Source organism: Bombina bombina, chromosome 6 (genome assembly GCF_027579735.1).
Source record: "Bombina bombina isolate aBomBom1 chromosome 6, aBomBom1.pri, whole genome shotgun sequence".
Lineage (NCBI taxonomy): Eukaryota > Metazoa > Chordata > Amphibia > Anura > Bombinatoridae > Bombina > Bombina bombina.
The window spans coordinates 349249792-349268838 of record NC_069504.1 but is presented as its reverse complement, the minus strand read 5'-3'; the positions used below and the strand labels follow the sequence as shown (position 1 = coordinate 349268838).

General features: G+C 37.9%; 1 protein-coding gene across 1 annotated transcript in view; it reads left to right on the top strand.

The window, feature by feature from the left end:
• The window catches only part of ACTR6 (actin related protein 6), a 154756-nt gene that overhangs the window by 67076 nt on the left and 68633 nt on the right, over positions 1–19047 (top strand). Inside the window, exons 7-9 of the mRNA XM_053717004.1 lie at positions 10950–11048; positions 11130–11208; positions 18392–18563. Of these exons, the coding sequence (XP_053572979.1) occupies positions 10950–11048; positions 11130–11208; positions 18392–18563 (350 nt within the window). The remainder of the gene's footprint in view (positions 1–10949; positions 11049–11129; positions 11209–18391; positions 18564–19047) is intronic.

Genomic DNA, 19047 nt, shown 5'->3' with positions numbered 1-19047 from the left:
CGTGGCTTACATCAACCATCGGGGGAGGAACGAGGAGCTCCCTAGCAATGAGGGAAGTATCTCAGATTCTGGAGTGGGCGGAGGCCCACAACTGCGCTCTGTCAGCGATCCACATTACAGGTGTGGACAACTGGGGAAGCGGATTTCCTCAGCAGACAATCTTTTTCATCCGGGGGAATGGTCTCTCCATTCCGAGGTGTTTGCAGAAGTTTGCAACAGATGGGGGCTCAATTCCAAACTTCCCAGATATGAGGGATCCTCAGGCTGAGCTAATAGATGCATTAGCAGTGCCTTGGAGGTTCAATCTAATTTACATTTTTCCGCCGTTACCACTTCTCCCTCGTGTAGTGGCCCGCATCAAGCAGGAGCAGGCATCAGTAATACTGATTGCTCCATTGTGGCCGCGAAGGATGTGGTTCTCGGACCTGGTGGGGATGTCCTCCTCTCCTCCGTGGAAGTTACCTTGTCCCAGGGATCTGCTGGAACAGTGTCCTTTTTGTTCATTAGATTCTCTGAGGCTGACTGCGTGGAGATGGAACGCTTTGTCCTAGCCAAGAGAGTTTTCTCCGAGAGGGTTATTGACTTTCTCTCATTCAGGCTTGTAAGCCTGTTACTCGTCGCATCTATCATAAGGTGTGGAGAGCTTACTTATTCTGGTGTGAAGACTGTGGTTTCGCCTGGCAAAAGGTCAAGGCTGCCAGGATTCTTTCCTTTCTCCAAGAGGGTCTGGAGAAGGGCCTTTCTGCCAGTTCCCTGAGGGGACATATTTCGTCCCTTTCGGTTTTGCTGCACAAGAGGCTTGCAGAGCTCCCTGACGTGCAATCTTTCGTTAAGGCTCTGATCAGGATCAGACCTGTGTTTAGATCTAACGCTCCACCTTGGAGTTTGAATCTTGTTCTTAAACCTCTAAACCCAAATTTTTTATTTTGTGATTCAGATAGAGCATGACATTTTAAGCAACTTTCTAATTTACTCCTGTTATCAAATTTCCTTCATTCTCTTGGCATCTTTATTTCAAATGCCAAAATGTAAGTTTAGATGACGGCCCATTTTTGGTGAACAACCTGGGTTGTTCTTGCTGATTGGTGGATAAATTCATCAACCAATAAAAAAGTGCTGTCCAGAGTGCTGAACCCAAAAATAGCTCAGATGCCTTCTTTTTCAAATAAAGATAGCAAGAGAACGAAGACAATTTGATAATAGGAGTAAATTAGAAAGTTTTCTTTAAAATTGCATGCTCTATCTGAATCAGAAAATAAAGAATTTGTGTTCAATGTCCCTTTAAGTTTTTACAACGGTCTTCGTGTGAGCATATGCATTTGGTTGACATTGTTGTTCTGGAAGGTTCTTTTTCTATTGGCTATTGCGTCGGCACGCAAAGTTCCTGAAATGGCTGCCTTGCAATGTGAGCCTCCTTATCTAGTGTTCCACACTGATAAGGCTGTCCTACGTACCCGCTTGGGTTTCCTACCTAAGGTGGTGTCTGATCGTAACATCAATCAGGAGATTGTGGTTCGAGCTTTGAAGTTTTACCTTCAAGCTACTAAGGATTTTAGACAAACTTCTTCCTTGTTTGTTATCTACTCTGGGAAGCGTAAGAGTCAGAAGGCTTCTTTGACTTCCTTATCTTTTTGGTTGAGGAGTGTTATATGCTTAGCTTACAAGTCAGCGGGACCTCTTCAGAGAATTACGGCTCATTCCACTAGAGCGGTGGCTTCCTCTTGGGCCTTTAAGAACAAGGCCTCTATGGATCAGATTTGTAAGGCGGCTACCTGGTCCTCCTTACATACTTTTTAAAAATTCTACAAATTTGATGTTTTTGCTTCGGCTGAAGCAGCTTTTGGGAGAAAGGTTTTACAGGCTGTGGTGCCCTCAGATTAGGCTCCGCCTTTCCTTTATCCCTCCCGTTATCATTCAGTGTCCTCTAGAGCTTGGGTATAGTTTTCCCAACAGTAAGGAATGATGCCGTGGACTCTCCTCATATTAAGAATGAAAACATAATTATGCTTACCTGATAATTTAATTTCCTTCTGTATGAGGAGAGTCCACAGCCCCCGCCTCTATACTCTGATGGGCGGACCAAAATTTGTTTTTCTCTTCCGGCATCATTTATACCCTGATATTTCTCCTACTGTTCCTTGTTCCCTTGGCAGAATGACTGGGATATGAGCAAAGTAGGGGGGGTATTTAAGCTTTTGGCTGGGGTGACTTTGCCTCCTCCTGGTGGCCAAGTTCAGTATTTCCCAACAGTAAGAAATGATGCCATGGACTCTCCTCATAGAGAAGGAAATTAAATTATCAGGTAAGCATAATACATGTTTTTTAGAATAGCTTTTCACGTTATTTTTCCAATTATATCAGAAGATTTGGGTATTTACCATTTAAAAATACATAAGAGAGATAATTTTGCAATTATTGGGAGGTGAACTATCTCCACTTTAATAAGTTCATATTTGATCCCCCCCCCAGATGTTCTTTATTGGAAGTAGAAAAATAATAGTTACCTTAAAGGGACACTGAACCCAAATTTTTTCTTTCGTGATTCAGATAGAGCATGACATTTTAAGCAACTTTCTAATTTACACCTGTTATCAAATTTTCTTTATTCTCTTGGCATCTTTATTTGAAATGCCAAAATGTAAGTTTAGATGCCTGCCCATTTTTGGTGAACAACCTGGGTTGTCCTTTCTGATTGGTGGATAAATTCATCCACCAATAAAAAAAAGTGCTGTTCAGAGTTCTGAACTAAAAAAAAGCTTAGATGCCTTCTTTTTCAAATAAAGATAGCAAAAGAACGAAGAAAAGTTGATAATAGGAGTAAATTAGAAAGTTGCTTAAAATTGCATGCTCTATCTGAATCACAATAGAAAAAAATTGGGTTCAGTGTCCCTTTAACAATTTAAATATGTTTAAAGGGATACTAAACCCACATTTTTTCTTTCTTTCATGGTTTAGATAGAGCATGCAATTTTAAGCAACTTTCTTATTTACTCCTATTATCATTTTTTTTGTTCTCTTGCTATCTTTATTTAAAAAGCAGAAATGTAGTTTAGGAGCCGGCTCATTTTTGGTTCAGAACCTGGGTTGCGCTTGCTGATTGGTGGCTAATTGTACCCACCAATCAGCAAGCGCTATCCAGAGTGCTGATTAAAAAATGGGCCGGCTCCTTAGCTTAGATTTCTGCTTTTTCAAATAAAGATAGCAAGAGAACGAGGAAAAATGATTATAGGAGTTAATTAGAAAGTTGCTTAAAATTGCATGCTCTATCTGAATCATGAGACATTTTTTGGTTAAGTATCCCTTTAACAAAAAAAAATAATGACTTTAATAACAATTAAAATAGTTTTATTTAAAGGAACAGTAAAGTCAAAATTAAACTTTCATGATTCTGATAGAGCATAATTTTTAACAACTTTCCAATTTTACTTCTATTATCACATTTTCGTTGTTCTTTTGGTATCCTTTGTTAAAGAGTATATATCTATGTGGGCTTATATAACCTCAAAAACGGATGAATCACTGTGAAGAAACAGAACAGAAAAAAGGGCGCCTCCTAGTGTAGCCAATTATTATAAAAGGAATAATGCAAAAGTAAGCATACTCACAATGTGTGAAGGCAGAGATAATGCCTAGGTGAACGTTCTGGGAACTTCACAGTGTCCCAGCTAACTGTGCACTTTGCTGAGGGCTGCTCCTCCCAAACGCAGAAAAGATATCTGTAATCTGGAAATCAAGAGGGAAAACAAGAGGGCGACCCCTAGTGCAAATCAATGTGGAACCAGTGATGAATATCTGTAATTGCTTGCGAATGGATACTCACAAAAAGTAATGCACCTTATAGTGCAAATAAAGCATACTAGGAATATTATGGTGTCCTAGTGCACAAATCCGCCCAAAAAGCACTGTTGGGATCGATGGTGAACTTCAAATATATCAGGATGATGGAAAAACAGAGAACTCCAGTATCAATAAAAAAGTTTAATTAAAAAAATATACACAGATCTACAATGACATCTGTAGTAAAATTGCAACGCGTTTCTAAGCGCTAACCACGCTTTTTCCTCAGGCAAATGATTGCCTGAGGAAAAAGCGTGGTTAGCGCTTAGAAACGCGTTGCAATTTTACTACAGATGTCATTGTAGATCTGTGTATATTTTTTTAATTAAACTTTTTTATTGATACTGGAGTTCTCTGTTTTTCCATCATCCTGATATATTTGAAGTTCACCATCGATCCCAACAGTGCTTTTTGGGCGGATTTGTGCACTAGGACACCATAATATTCCTAGTATGCTTTATTTGCACTATAAGGTGCATTACTTTTTGTGAGTATCCATTCGCAAGCAATTACAGATATTCATCACTGGTTCCACATTGATTTGCACTAGGGGTCGCCCTCTTGTTTTCCCTCCTGATTTCCAGATTACTTATATAACCTCAGAAGCATTCACGTGTCTTTGGTACTCTATGGCAGCAGTCTTGCAACATTTTATGTAGCAGTCACTCTAACTAAATGAATGCCCCTTTAATTAAATTAATAACAATTTTATTTGTACTACTTGCCCTTCCTCCTGACATTTAGCTCCTTGTGCAGATCTATCCCATTCCAAACAATTTTCTATTCATTGAGCCCTTATGAAACTTAGTAAGGGGTTGATACTGTGGGGTCTACAGTATATCAGAAGAACGAAGTACAGAAGACAGAACACCTCAACCCTGAAGTTCTAAATTCCAACATAATCCCTAACTTGTCAAATGCCGAAAATCATAATCCTGAAACAATAAAATCCTGCAGTCCCCATCTTATCTATCTTTTTGCCTCTGCCTGGGGGGGTTCAACGGGGCGCCCAGCCGTTCCTCTGACATCCCCCCAAGTGAACCTTGGGGAATGAGGTTTACAATGGGGGCTTCATCCCCCTTGAATCCCCCGGGAAAAGACAAAAAAATAGTGATGATGGGGTCATCACAGCGCATCGTATCTGTTTGATGCGGTGGCTCGATAGGGGATTTGCAGTGAACAACAAAGATGGCCACTGGCATCGCAGCAAAGTCTGTTATAAGTGTATGGGGAGTTCTGAGCGATTATGTGAGTTATGTGGAAAGAAGTATGTGCAGTTGTTTTGGGCTCAGTAAGGGAACTTGTTTAATATATATTTTTACCTGTTTTCAATTGTTTATACCTATTTTTTTTTTAAGTTTAGAGATTTTATAATTTAGGGATTTTGTTCTTTCTGCATTTTGATTTTCTGGATTTTAGACATTTAGCGATTATGATCTTTCTGGATTTCAAGATTCTGTTTTATGGTATTAGGGATTTTGATAGCCTCCTGATTCTGAGTACATATATTTACACGGGAACAATGGGGTTAATGTGACTGTATAGTCAAAATGAAACATTCATGGTTCAGATAGAAGATGACATTTCTCCAACATAGGTGTGTCCGGTCCACGGCGTCATCCTTACTTGTGGGATATTCTCTTCCCCAACAGGAAATGGCAAAGAGCCAGCAAAGCTGGTCACATGATCCCTCCTAGGCTCCGCCTACCCCAGTCATTCTCTTTGCCGTTGTACAGGCAACATCTCCACGGAGATGGCTTAGAGTTTTTTAGTGTTTAACTGTAGTTTTTATTATTCAATCAAGAGTTTGTTATTTTAAAATAGTGCTGGTATGTACTATTTACTCTGAAACAGAAAAGAGATGAAGATTTCTGTTTGTATGAGGAAAATGATTTTAGCAACCGTTACTAAAATCCATGGCTGTTCCACACAGGACTGTTGAGAGGAATTAACTTCAGTTGGGGGAACAGTGAGCAGTCTTTTGCTGCTTGAGGTATGACACATTCTAACAAGACGATGTAATGCTGGAAGCTGTCATTTTCCCTATGGGATCCGGTAAGCCATTTTTATTCAGACAGTAAATAAGGGCTTCACAAGGGTTTATTAAGACTGTAGACGTTTTCTGGGCTAAATCGATCATATTTACATATATTTAGCCTTGAGGAATCATTTAATCTGGGTATTTTTTGTAAAATAATATCGGCAGGCACTGTTTTAGACACTTTATTCTATAGGGGCTTTCCCTAATCATAGTCAGAGCCTCATTTTCGCGCCGGTATGGCGCACTTGTTTTTGAGAACAGCATGGCATGCAGCTGCATGTGTGTGGAGCTCTGATACATAGAAAAGTCTTTCTGAAGGCATCATTTGGTATCGTATTCCCCTTTGGGCTTGGTTGGGTCTCAGCAAAGCAGATTCCAGGGACTGTAAAGGGGTTAAATATAAAAACGGCTCCGGTTCCGTTATTTTAAGGGTTAAAGCTTCCAAATTTGGTGTGCAATACTTTTAAGGCTTTAAGACACTGTGGTGAAATTTTGGTGAATTTTGAACAATTCCTTCATACTTTTTCGCAATTGCAGTAATAAAGTGTGTTCAGTTTAAAATTTAAAGTGACAGTAACGGTTTTATTTTAAAACGTTTTTTGTGCTTTGTTATCAAGTTTATGCCTGTTTAACATGTCTGAACTACCAGATAGATTGTGTTCTGACTGTGGGGAAGCCAAGGTTCCTTCTCATTTAAATAGATGTGATTTATGTCATAAAAAATTTAGTAAAAATGATGCCCAAGATGATTCCTCAAGTGAGGGGAGTAAGCATGGTACTGCATCATCCCCTCCTTCGTCTACACCAGTCTTGCCCATACAGGAGGCCCCTAGTACATCTAGCGCGCCAATACTCCTTACTATGCAACAATTAACGGCTGTAATGGATAATTCTGTCAAAATCATTTTAGCCAATATGCCCACTTATCAGCGAAAGCGCGACTGCTCTGTTTTAGAAAATACTGAAGAGCATGAGGACGCTGATGATATTGTTTCTGAAGGGCCCCTACACCAGTCTGAGGGGGCCAGGGAGGTTTTGTCTGAGGGAGAAATTTCAGATTCAGGAAAAATTTCTCAACAAGCTGAACCTGATGTGATTACTTTTAAATTTAAGTTGGAACATCTCCGCGCTCTGCTTAAGGAGGTGTTATCCAATTTGGATGATTGTGATTATCTGGTCATTCCAGAAACACTATGTAAAATGGACAAGTTCCTAGAGGCCCCGGGGCCCCCCGAAGCTTTTCCTATATCCAAGCGGGTGGCGTACATTGTTAATAAAGAATGGGACAGGCCCGGTATACCTTTCGTACCTCCCCCCATATTTAAAAAATTGTTTCCTATAGTCGACCCCAGAAAGGACTTATGGCAGACAGTCCCCAAGGTCGAGGGGGCGGTTTCTACTCTAAACAAGCGCGCCACTATACCCATAGAAGATTGTATTCCCGCCGTTTCCTCTCATCCCCAGGCTGGTAGCCAGGATCAATCAGGAGAGGGCGTCGGTGATCTTGATAGCTCCTGCGTGGCCACGCAGGACTTGGTATGCAGATCTGGTGAATATGTCATCGGCTCCACCATGGAAGCTACCTTTGAGACGAGACCTTCTTGTTCAAGGTCCGTTCGAACATCCGAATCTGGTCCCACTCCAGCTGACTGCTTGGAGATTGAACGCTTGATCTTATCAAAGCGAGGGTTCTCAGATTCTGTTATTGATACTCTTGTTCAGGCCAGAAAGCCTGTAACTAGAAAAATTTACCACAAAATTTGGAAAAAATATATCTGTTGGTGTGAATCTAAAGGATTCCCTTGGGACAAGGTTAAGATTCCTAAGAGTCTATCCTTCCTTCGAGAAGGATTGGAAAAAGGATTATCTGCAAGTTCCTTGATGGGACAGATTTCTGCCTTGTCTGTGTTACTTCACAAAAAGCTGGCAGCTGTGCCAGATGTTCAAGCCTTTGTTCAGGCTCTGGTTAGAATCAAGCCTGTTTACAAACCTTTGACTCCTCCTTGGAGTCTCAACTTAGTTCTTTCAGTTCTTCAGGGGGTTCCATTTGAACCCTTACATTCCGTTGATATTAAGTTATTATCTTGGAAAGTTTTGTTTTTGGTTGCAATTTCTTCTGCCAGAAGAGTTTCAGAATTATCTGCTCTGCAGTGTTCTCCTCCTTATCTGGTGTTCCATGCAGATAAGGTGGTTTTACGTACTAACCTGGTTTTCTTCCAAAAGTTGTTTCTAACAAAAACATTAACCAGGAGATAGTCGTGCCTTCTCTGTGTCCGAAACCAGTTTCGAAGAAGGAACGTTTGTTGCACAATTTGGATGTTGTTCGCGCTCTAAAATTCTATTTAGATGCTACAAAGGATTTTAGACAAACATCTTCCTTGTTTGTTGTTTATTCTGGTAAAAGGAGAGGTCAAAAAGCAACTTCTACCTCTCTCTCTTTTTGGATTAAAAGCATCATCAGATTGGCTTACGAGACTGCCGGACGGCAGCCTCCTGAAAGGATCACAGCTCCTTCCACTAGGGCTGTGGCTTCCACATGGGCCTTCAAGAACGAGGCTTCTGTTGATCAGATATGTAGGGCAGCGACTTGGTCTTCACTGCACACTTTTACCAAATTTTACAAGTTTGATACTTTTGCTTCTTCTGAGGCTATTTTTGGGAGAAAGGTTTTGCAAGCCGTGGTGCCTTCCATTTAGGTGACCTGATTTGCTCCCTCCCTTCATCCGTGTCCTAAAGCTTTGGTATTGGTTCCCACAAGTAAGGATGACGCCGTGGACCGGACACACCTATGTTGGAGAAAACAGAATTTATGTTTACCTGATAAATTACTTTCTCCAACGGTGTGTCCGGTCCACGGCCCGCCCTGGTTTTTTAATCAGGTCTGATAATTTTTTTTTTTTTCTTTAACTACAGTCACCACGGTATCATATGGTTTCTCCTATGCAAATATTCCTCCTTAACGTCGGTCGAATGACTGGGGTAGGCGGAGCCTAGGAGGGATCATGTGACCAGCTTTGCTGGCTCTTTGCCATTTCCTGTTGGGGAAGAGAATATCCCACAAGTAAGGATGACGCCGTGGACCGGACACACCGTTGGAGAAAGTAATTTATCAGGTAAACATAAATTCTGTTTTTAAACAACTTTCCTATTTGCATTATTCTCTTGGTATCCTTTGTTGAAAAGCATGCCTAGGTATGCTTAGGAGCAGCAATGCATTACTGGGAACAAGCTGCTGATTGGTGGCTATGCATATATGCCTCTTGTGATGGGCTCACCTGATGTGTTCAGCTCTCTCCCAGTAACGCATTTCTACTCCTCCAACAAAGGATACCAATAGAATGAAGCAAATTTGATAACAGAGGTAAACCAGTTGTTTAAAGGGATAGGAAAGTCAAAATTAAACTTGCATTATTCAGATAGAGCTTGTAATTATAAGACACTTTTAAAATTCACTTTTATTTTAAAATGTGCTTTATTCTCTTGGTATCTTGGTACCTTGTTGAAAAAGAATATGCACATATTCTACACTAGTGAAAGCAAGTTGCTGATTGGTACCTGCACCCATTTATTTCTTGTGATTGGCTAACTAGATGTGTGAATGAAGCAAATTTGATAATAGAAGTAAATTGAAAAGTTGTTTAAAATTGTTTGTTCTATCCAAATCATGTAAAAAAAAAACTTTCCTGTCCATTTAAAATTGTATTCTCTATTTCAGGGTTTTCCAACTCCAGGCCTCCCTAACAGGATATCTGAACTGGAGCCTAGTTGAAATAATCAGCTGGTTATTATCCTGCTCTCACCCAAGGTACTCCTGAAAATCTGCCCTGTTAGGGAGGCCTGAGGACTGGTTTGAAACGCCCTGCTCTATTTAAATCATGAAAGAAAAATGTGGTATTTATGTCCTTTTAAAGGTCTATTTCTCAACTATGTATATTTTATAACATTTTTGTTGTGAAGAGTAGACATGTTACTTCTACAGACACAAATTCAGCTTTGAGAACTACAAAACTAAGAATATGTGATTATATCTATCTAGATCAGAGCTTTCCAAACTTTTCATGTTGGTGACACACTTTTTAGACCTACATCATTTCGTGACACAGTAATTAAATCAGTTGTACTAGCAAGAAGGAGGTTAAACTAACTTGTTTTAAGAGATACGGACACATACATAAATTATATAATAATGAAATTTACAAGTAACAGTATGTATGTGCAAGAATTAAAAAAAAGTATAATAACACCAATAGCTACTATTTTAATGGGATGTATGAGGTTGATGGGATGAACACAATTTCTGAATATTTGGTGGAATATTAGATAAAGACACTCGCATTTCATCATCAAGCATTTTTAAGTTTCCACTTCCTATCCATATATCAAGAGCAGGAGCAGCAATGCACTACTGGGAGCTAGCTGCAAAAAAAACAAAACATTTTGACTTCTGACTTCAGCTCAGCGTTTAAGCTGCCGCCCTCAGAGCTCGGTGAGTCCAATTGACTACTGCCCGTGCTGCAAACACACTGCTGTCCCACTCAATGACTACACATGCAGTCACGAGCCAATTAAGGAGACTACACGTGCAGTCAGGAGCCAATGTGCCGCCAAAGCCGCCAATGGGAATAGTTTCAGTTCCCACTGAGCTGCGCCAATTGGGTAAGATGATCTGTGACCCACAAGGTATCAATCACGTGTCGTGTCAATCATGTGATATGCGTAGCAGGCAGGCGGAAAGTCAGAAACCCAAAAAATAAATACATTTTAAAAAAATTGTGCTGAAGCAGGGACACACCAACACACTCCTGCCGACACACTAGTGTGTCCCGACACACAGTTTGGAAAGCACTGATCTAGATAGAAAGCAAAATGTCCACTATAATCTTACAGAAACCTCTGGGAGAGCAGGACATTGTGAATTAATTTAAACATTCCAACCATGAATATCCAGCTTCATGCTACATAATTAAAAACTAATAATTATTTCAGGATGAATAACCTTTTGGATTTGTATCTAACCTGTATGTGATATAGATCGCACATTTTTATTTTATCTATTTATTTTTTCTTTCAGGCAGTTACATGTCATGGATGAAACGCATGTAATAAACCAAGTAAAAGAAGATGTCTGTTATGTTGCACAAGATTTTTATAAAGATATGGAAATTGCAAAGTATGTATTTATTAAGGGTCTATAAGATTTGCTAGTATGGTTAATAAAAGTTTAGTACTAATAGAATATTTGTTTCTTTAGGCTAAAAGGTGAAGACAACTCTGTAATGGTAGATTATGTTTTGCCAGATTTTAGCACAATCAAAAAAGGCTATTGTAAGGTAAGAAACTACATATCTGTTTTTAGGCTTCATATTTTAAAGGGATATAAATCAGTGCTCCTTTAGTCGAATAATTTTAAATCAAAGTCAACCTAAAAAGAAACAAATGGTGTTAGACCGCAAACAACTTACTTGTTTTCTTGCTAAATGAGCATTTAGACATTCTCAGTGTAGCTATTGCCTGCAGCTAGATAAGGAATCTGACATTACAGAACTTAAGTTCTATTGTCACATACTTTTTGCAGCAAAAGTTCTCTACTGAGCATGGGAAATAAACTGCTTGATTGGATTTCTCTTAGCAGCACTTCAAAGGAAAAACTGCTGCTTTCCCTTCCTGTAGAGGCTCTAAACCCTTTGTGAGACTGTGACAGGAAGTAAAAAAAGAAAAATTTAAATCCTTTTTAAAATGAAGAATAGTACAAATAGAAATATATTTCTATTAAGCACAACCCACTGCTTAGTGCTTTATTACAAAAATGAATCTGACTGTTTTATATCCCTTTTTAAAGGGACACTTAAGTCAAATTAAACTTTCATGATTCAGATAGAGCATGCAATTTTAAACAACTTTACATTTAACTTTTATTAACAAAATGTGCAGTCATTTTATATTTACACTTTTTGAGTAACCAGCTCCTACTGAGCATGTGCAAGAATTCACAGAATATACGTATATGCATTTGTGATTGGTTGATTTCTCTTACACAATACAGGAGGAGTGGAAATAGAGATAACTGAAATTTGTCAGAAAAAAAAAATCTACTACTCATTTGAAGTTCAGACTAAGTGCTATTGCACTGTCTTTTTATAATGTATTTTTTGTTTTAGCCAATCTACTGTATTTACTGGTCCTTTAATGTGGTTAATTCTAGCTTCTAAATATTTTGTTTGCTCTTATAGCAATGACCAAAAAAAGGACATACAACCGTATGGCAGTATCATTTTTAATTGTAGTAAACAAATGTAATATTTTTTATTTATTTTTGCCTTTTATTCGCTCTATATTTCCTCCTCCAGAATTTATAGACATGGAATGCATAGTATAGTATTCCTCAGATTTCCTGTCTGTGTATAGTACAAAGCTACAGCAAGTCTCAAATTTAACTTTAGAGCACTGCAAATGTATTTAGCTAAATATAGTTTTAAATGCTTTCAATATTTTTGTGTGCACTTTCTTTGAAATTCATGGCTTCCCTCATTAAAATGTGTATATAAGTATTTTTTATGTATGATTTAGTATATATTAAGTCCATGTAAGAACTCAATTTTCAGCTTTTTTCCAGCACAGTTATAAAGTTTATGACACAAGTGGAAGTGTCAATAAATATAAGACACTTGGAACTCCTACAAGAGCAAAATTTTAGTGCTGTAATATTTTGAATAAATGCATTTTTCCCCCTGAAATTCCCACTGCATGTTTTATGTGTTGTTCTACATAAAATATAATTCTTATATGCCACAAAATATATTGTACAGCCAATTAGCACATCAGGCAGGTATCTCCACTTGATTTTTCCCAGAAATATTCTGTGTACATTGGGTAAGATATGATAATGAGATATACAGTATCTCACTGTTTGACCACAGAAATCCCCTTATGGGATAAGTGCAGCAAAACCCAAACCAAATACATAAATGTGTGTGTGTGTATATATATATATATATATATATATATATATATATATATATATATATATATATATATATATATATATATGTGTGTGTGTGTAAAAGAGAAGAAAACAAAGTAACTCTTAACCCAGCACTAGGAGATGATAATAAATTATAAACTAAAGATAAAGGCACCCAGAAGAGAACCAGACCAACAGCAGGTACTTTTTATAATATTTTATCAACACTCAAAATTATGATAAAATAGATATATTATATATCATATGAGGCAACATATATCTAATAGCAGAGTCCCACATAGTGTTAAATAACACACAAAAGTCTTTGTAAGATAAACCCTTTAGAGGCCTCTATTCCAGTGTAAAATGTATACGTATATAGTCCTGGAAGAAATCTTGAAACTTGTAATGTCCCATAGATAGGTCTCCAATGGCAGCCGCCATACAGCAAAAATTACAATTCAACAGTTCAGAGTTAAAATGATATAAAGCATATAAAAGCTATTACCGAATAGTGACGTTGCCTTTCCAGCACATACAGCTATTAATGCACAGGGTGATTCGCCTAAGATTAATTTAGGGTTTTTAATCCCATCTCAGCTGTCGTGCAAGTGTAAAAATACAATACCTTATCCGTTCGTGCTTTATCTGAGCCGGAAGAAGCCCGTTGATTTATGGGCGAAACGCGCGTAGCTGTATGTTTGTCGGAGGGGTAACAGCTGATCCCTGCCGTCTTATGGTTGGAGCTCTCACACGAGAAACAAAGCCCGAATGGTAAGCCACTTTTGCCAACAGCAATAAGGAGCAAGGCGTGGATCAAACTACTAAGTGCCTTGAGGAAAACGGAATAACAACCGAGGTACAGATGAAACACGAACGGATAAGGTATTGCATTTTTACACTTGCACGACAGCTGAGATGGGATTAAAAATCCTAAGTCAATCTTAGGCGAATCACCCTGTGCATTAATAGCTGTATGTGCTGGAAAGGAAACGTCACTATTCGGTAATACCTTTTATATGCTTTATATCATTTTAACTCTGAACTGTTGAATTGTAATTTTCGCTATATGGCGGCTGCCATTGGAGACCTATCTATGGGACATTACAAGTTTCAAGATTTCTTCCAGGAATATATACGTATACATATACATTTTACACTTGAATAGAGGCCTCTAAAGGGTTTATCTTAAAAGACTTTTGTGTGTTATTTAACACTATGTGGGACTCTCTGCTATTAGATATATGTTGCCTCATATGATATATAATATATCTATTTTGTCACAATTTTGAGTGCTGATAAAATATTATAAATAGTACCTGCTGTTGGTCTGGTTCTCTTCTGGGTGCCTTTATCTTTAGTTTATAATTTATTATTATCTCCTAGTGCTGGGTTAAGAGTTACTTTGTTTTATTCTCTTTTACAATTTTATAATTAACTCTCTGTGCACGGATAACCGGTTAGGATTGGGTTTTCCCACATACCGCTTATTTTTGGGGTCTTTATATAATTAGTGTAGTGCTGATATAGCCCAATATTTATATATATACACTGTGTGCAGAATTATTAGGCAAATGAGTATTTTGACCACATCATCTTCTTTATGCATGTTGTCTTACTCCAAGCTGTATAGGCTCGAAAGCCTACTACCAATTAAGCATATTAGGTGATGTGCATCTCTGTAATGAGAAGGGGTGTGGTCTAATGACATCAACACCCTATATCAGGTGTGCATAATTATTAGGCAACTTCCTTTCCTTTGGCAAAATGGGTCAAAAGAAGGACTTGACAGGCTCAGAAAAGTCAAAAATAGTGAGATATCTTGCAGAGGGATGCAGCACTCTTAAAATTGCAAAGCTTCTGAAGTGTGATCATCGAACAATCAAGCGTTTCATTCAAAATAGTCAACAGGGTCGCAAGAAGCGTGTGGAAAAACCAAGGCGCAAAATAACTGCCCATGAACTGAGAAAAGTCAAGCGTGCAGCTGCCAAGATGCCACTTGCCACCAGTTTGGCCATATTTCAGAGCTGCAACATCACTGGAGTGCCCAAAAGAACAAGGTGTGCAATACTCAGAGACATGGCCAAGGTAAGAAAGGCTGAAAGACGACCACCACTGAACAAGACACACAAGCTGAAACGTCAAGACTGGGCCAAGAAATATCTCAAGACTGATTTTTCTAAGGTTTTATGGACTGATGAAATGAGAGTGAGTCTTGATGGGCCCGTGGCTGGATTGGTAAAGGGCAGAGAGCTCCAGTCCGACTCAGACGCCAGCAAGGTGGAGGTGGAGTACTGGTTTGGGCTGGTATCATCAAAGATGAGCTTGTGGGGCCTTTTCGGGTTGAGGATGGAGTCAAGCTCAACTCCCAATCCTACTGCCAGTTTCTGGAAGACACCTTCTTCAAGCAGTGGTACAGGAAGAAGTCTGCATCCTTCAAGAAAAACATGATTTTCATGCAGGACAATTCTCCATCACACACGTCCAAGTACTCCACAGCGTGGCTGGCAAGAAAGGGTATAAAAGAAGAAAATCTAATGACATGGCCTCCTTGTTCACCTGATCTGAACCCCATTGAGAACCTGTGGTCCATCATCAAATGTGAGATTTACAAGGAGGGAAAACAGTACACCTCTCTGAACAGTGTCTGGGAGGCTGTGGTTGCTGCTGCACGCAATGTTGATGGTGAACAGATCAAAACACTGACAGAATCCATGGATGGCAGGCTTTTGAGTGTCCTTGCAAAGAAAGGTGGCTATATTGGTCACTGATTTGTTTTTGTTTTGTTTTTGAATGTCAGAAATGTATATTTGTGAATGTTGAGATGTTATATTGGTTTCACTGGTAAAAATAAATAATTGAAATGGGTATATATTTGTTTTTTGTTAAGTTGCCTAATAATTATGCACAGTAATAGTCACCTGCACACACAGATATCCCCCTAAAATAGCTATAACTAAAAACAAACTAAAAACTACTTCCAAAACTATTCAGCTTTGATATTGAGTTTTTTGGGTTCATTGAGAACATGGTTGTTGTTCAATAATAAAATTAATCCTCAAAAATACAACTTGCCTAATAATTCTGCACTCCCTGTATATATATATATATATATATATATATATATATATGTGTGTGTGTATGTCTGTCTTTATATGTATATAATATATATAATCTCCTTTTGCAAAAGTTTTAGGCAGGTGTGAAAAAAATGGTGTAAAGTAGCAATGCTTTCAAAGATAAAAATGTATCAATTAACAAAACGCAGTGAGTGAACAGAAGAAAAATCTCAAGTCAATATTTGGTGTGACCACCATTTGCCCTCAAAACAGCATAAATTTTTCTAGGTACACTTATGTAAAGTCAGGGATTTTGTAGGCATATGATTAAACAATTATACTAAACAGCATGTATTAAAATAGCCATTGATGCAAAGGGGGGGAAAGCATAATTCTTTCACTATATAAATCCCTGGTAAGACCTTACATTGAGTATGGAGTGCAGTTTTGGGGACCGATCTAAAAAAAAAGTTAAGAGAAGGGCCACAAAGCTAATAAGGGGAATGGAGAATTTAAGCTTTGACGAAAGGCTAGCCAAACTGGGTCTGTTTCCTCTAGAAAAAAGGCGCTTGAGAGGTGGCATGATTACTTTTATATAAATATATTTAAGGCCCATATACAGAGATGGCAGTAGATCAGTTTATTCCGAGAAAATTGTTTGTGACAAGAAGTCACAATTTAAGGCTCCAATGTAAATGTTTTTTTCATTGTAAGAGCAATAAAATTGTGGAACTCATTATCTGAGGAGGTAGTAAATGCTAATACCTTGGATACATATAAAAATGGTTTATATACATTTCTGGCTATAAACAGAATTCAGGGAAATGATTGCTTATGTTAAATGGGATTCATTTAAGCTCAATTAGAGCTTTTTTTTAAGTATGTTAGATTTGTATAGGTTGCACTCGATGGAACTCTGTCTTTTTTTTTTCAACCTCATCTACTATGTTAATGATCATTAATTTAATATGTAGTTTGAAACACCATCATTAATTGAAACAGCTGTGTAGAAAGTATAAAACTTGGGCGAGGAACCACTAAACTCTGCTAACAAGGTATTCTGTTCAAGCTCTTCTGAAAAAGCATAAAGAAAGTCTAAATTCTAGCCTTTGTATATATTTAAGGGAATTTAAAAAATAAATAAAAGTAAAACCTAAGAAACCAATAAATATTTGCCGGATTGGACACATAATTTCGTGTTAAATTAGAACTACGAAAAATTAATATTACTTACATCAGTATAGACAGAGATTTCAGCATTTCATTTCATGTATATATATTTAATAACTACCAATATCAGATATGGGGATCACTACACATGTGTTACCCCCACAATTGAACATGAACTATACAGGAGTATCACCTGGTAGAGGTGTTGCAGGGGCTATATATGCCTTCTGCCTCTTTACATGTTTTTAGTGAGCTAGCCATGCTTTTATTGTGTATTCACTGAAAATCCTTTTTTTTTCTTTCTTCAATTGATACTCCTGTAAAGTAGTTGTTCATTTGTGGGGGTGACACATGTGTAGTGATCCACACATCTGATATTGCTAGTTATTCAGTATGTATGCAAATTTATTAAATATTTATGCAAACACCAATTATGTGACCAATCCAGCAAATATTTATTGGTTTCTTAGGTATTCTTCTTATTTTTCTTCTTTTTATTTTTTTAATTCCCTTAAAGGGACAGTAAACCTTAAAAATAATGTTATATAATTCTGCACATAGTGCAGAATTATATAACATTACATTAGCCAAACTTTTTAAATCATAATATTGCCTTTTTATTTTTAAAAGAAAGCGCTGTTTCACAGACCCGCTCTCTGCTGAGCGGGTCTGTTATATTTCCTCAGCGCATCGGGCCAGCTGTATAGTCACAGCCTGGCCCGACTGCGCCATAGCACTAAGTGCAGCTTGCTCCTGTGACAGGAGCGAGCTGCACTTAGTCTTATGGCGCGGTCGGGCCAGGCTGTGACTATACAGCTGGCCCGATGCGCTGAGGAAATATAACAGACCCGCTCAGCAGAGAGCGGGTCTGTGAAACAGCGCTTTCTTTTAAAAATAAAAAGGCAATATTATGATTTAAAAAGTTTGGCTAATGTAATGTTATATAATTCTGCACTATGTGCAGAATTATATAACATTATTTTTAAGGTTTACTGTCCTTTTAAATATATACAAAGGCTAACATTTAGATTTTTGTGCAGTGTTTTGAGTTTGTAAATGCTTCTGAATGTTCTGCAATTGATAACATTATTTAGAGGTATATCATTCAGCATTGCATTAGATTACTTTTATAGGAATCTGTAATACATTGCACTGTAGAAAATGTTAAGCAAGCAGATAACTCTAGGCTAGAAAGTGAAGTTTATAACATTCAAGTTAGACACTAGATTAAATAGTGAGTACACATTATTACACTATTGTACTGTCTACAAAATATGTACAGTGCTATTTTCATAAAAGGCATAATGTTTGTGATTTGAACAGCCTAGGGAAGAGATGGTGTTCAGTGGAAAGCCCACAGCTGGAGAACAAATCCTTCGCTTGACTAATGAGAGATTTGCCGTTCCTGAGATACTTTTTCATCCATCAGACATAGGGATTCAGGAAATGGGGATTCCAGAAGCCATTGTACATTCTATTCAGAATCTTCCTGAAGGTGTGTATCTTTGTTCTGTACTATTGACCTCCATCTTTTTATTTATTAATTTTAATACTTTTTATTGAGGTTTGGTTTTTGGCATACAGACAATAAATTACAGCAAAACTCAATTGCAATACTTTGTTAGCCAAACATGATGTACAAGCGTCAATTCAAGAATAAGGAGAAGGAAAAAAAAATGTATCTGCTTTCACATACAGGAAAATAAATTGAAAATGGTTTTAATAATACAATGCATGGAACATATGCTAGTCAAATTTGAAACCCTCTCTACAACCCAGGAGGCCAACCTCCATCTCTTTAGAATTACGGCATTGATCGGATGAGCTGAGGAAACTATAGATGGGACCAAAATCATTGAACTTTTAATATATGTTAATGTTTTTCCTAATTTGATGTGTCCTTTTTCTCTTGTTAAGTGTGTTCAGTCCACGGGTCATCCATTACTTATGGGATATATTCTCCTTCCCAACAGGAAGTT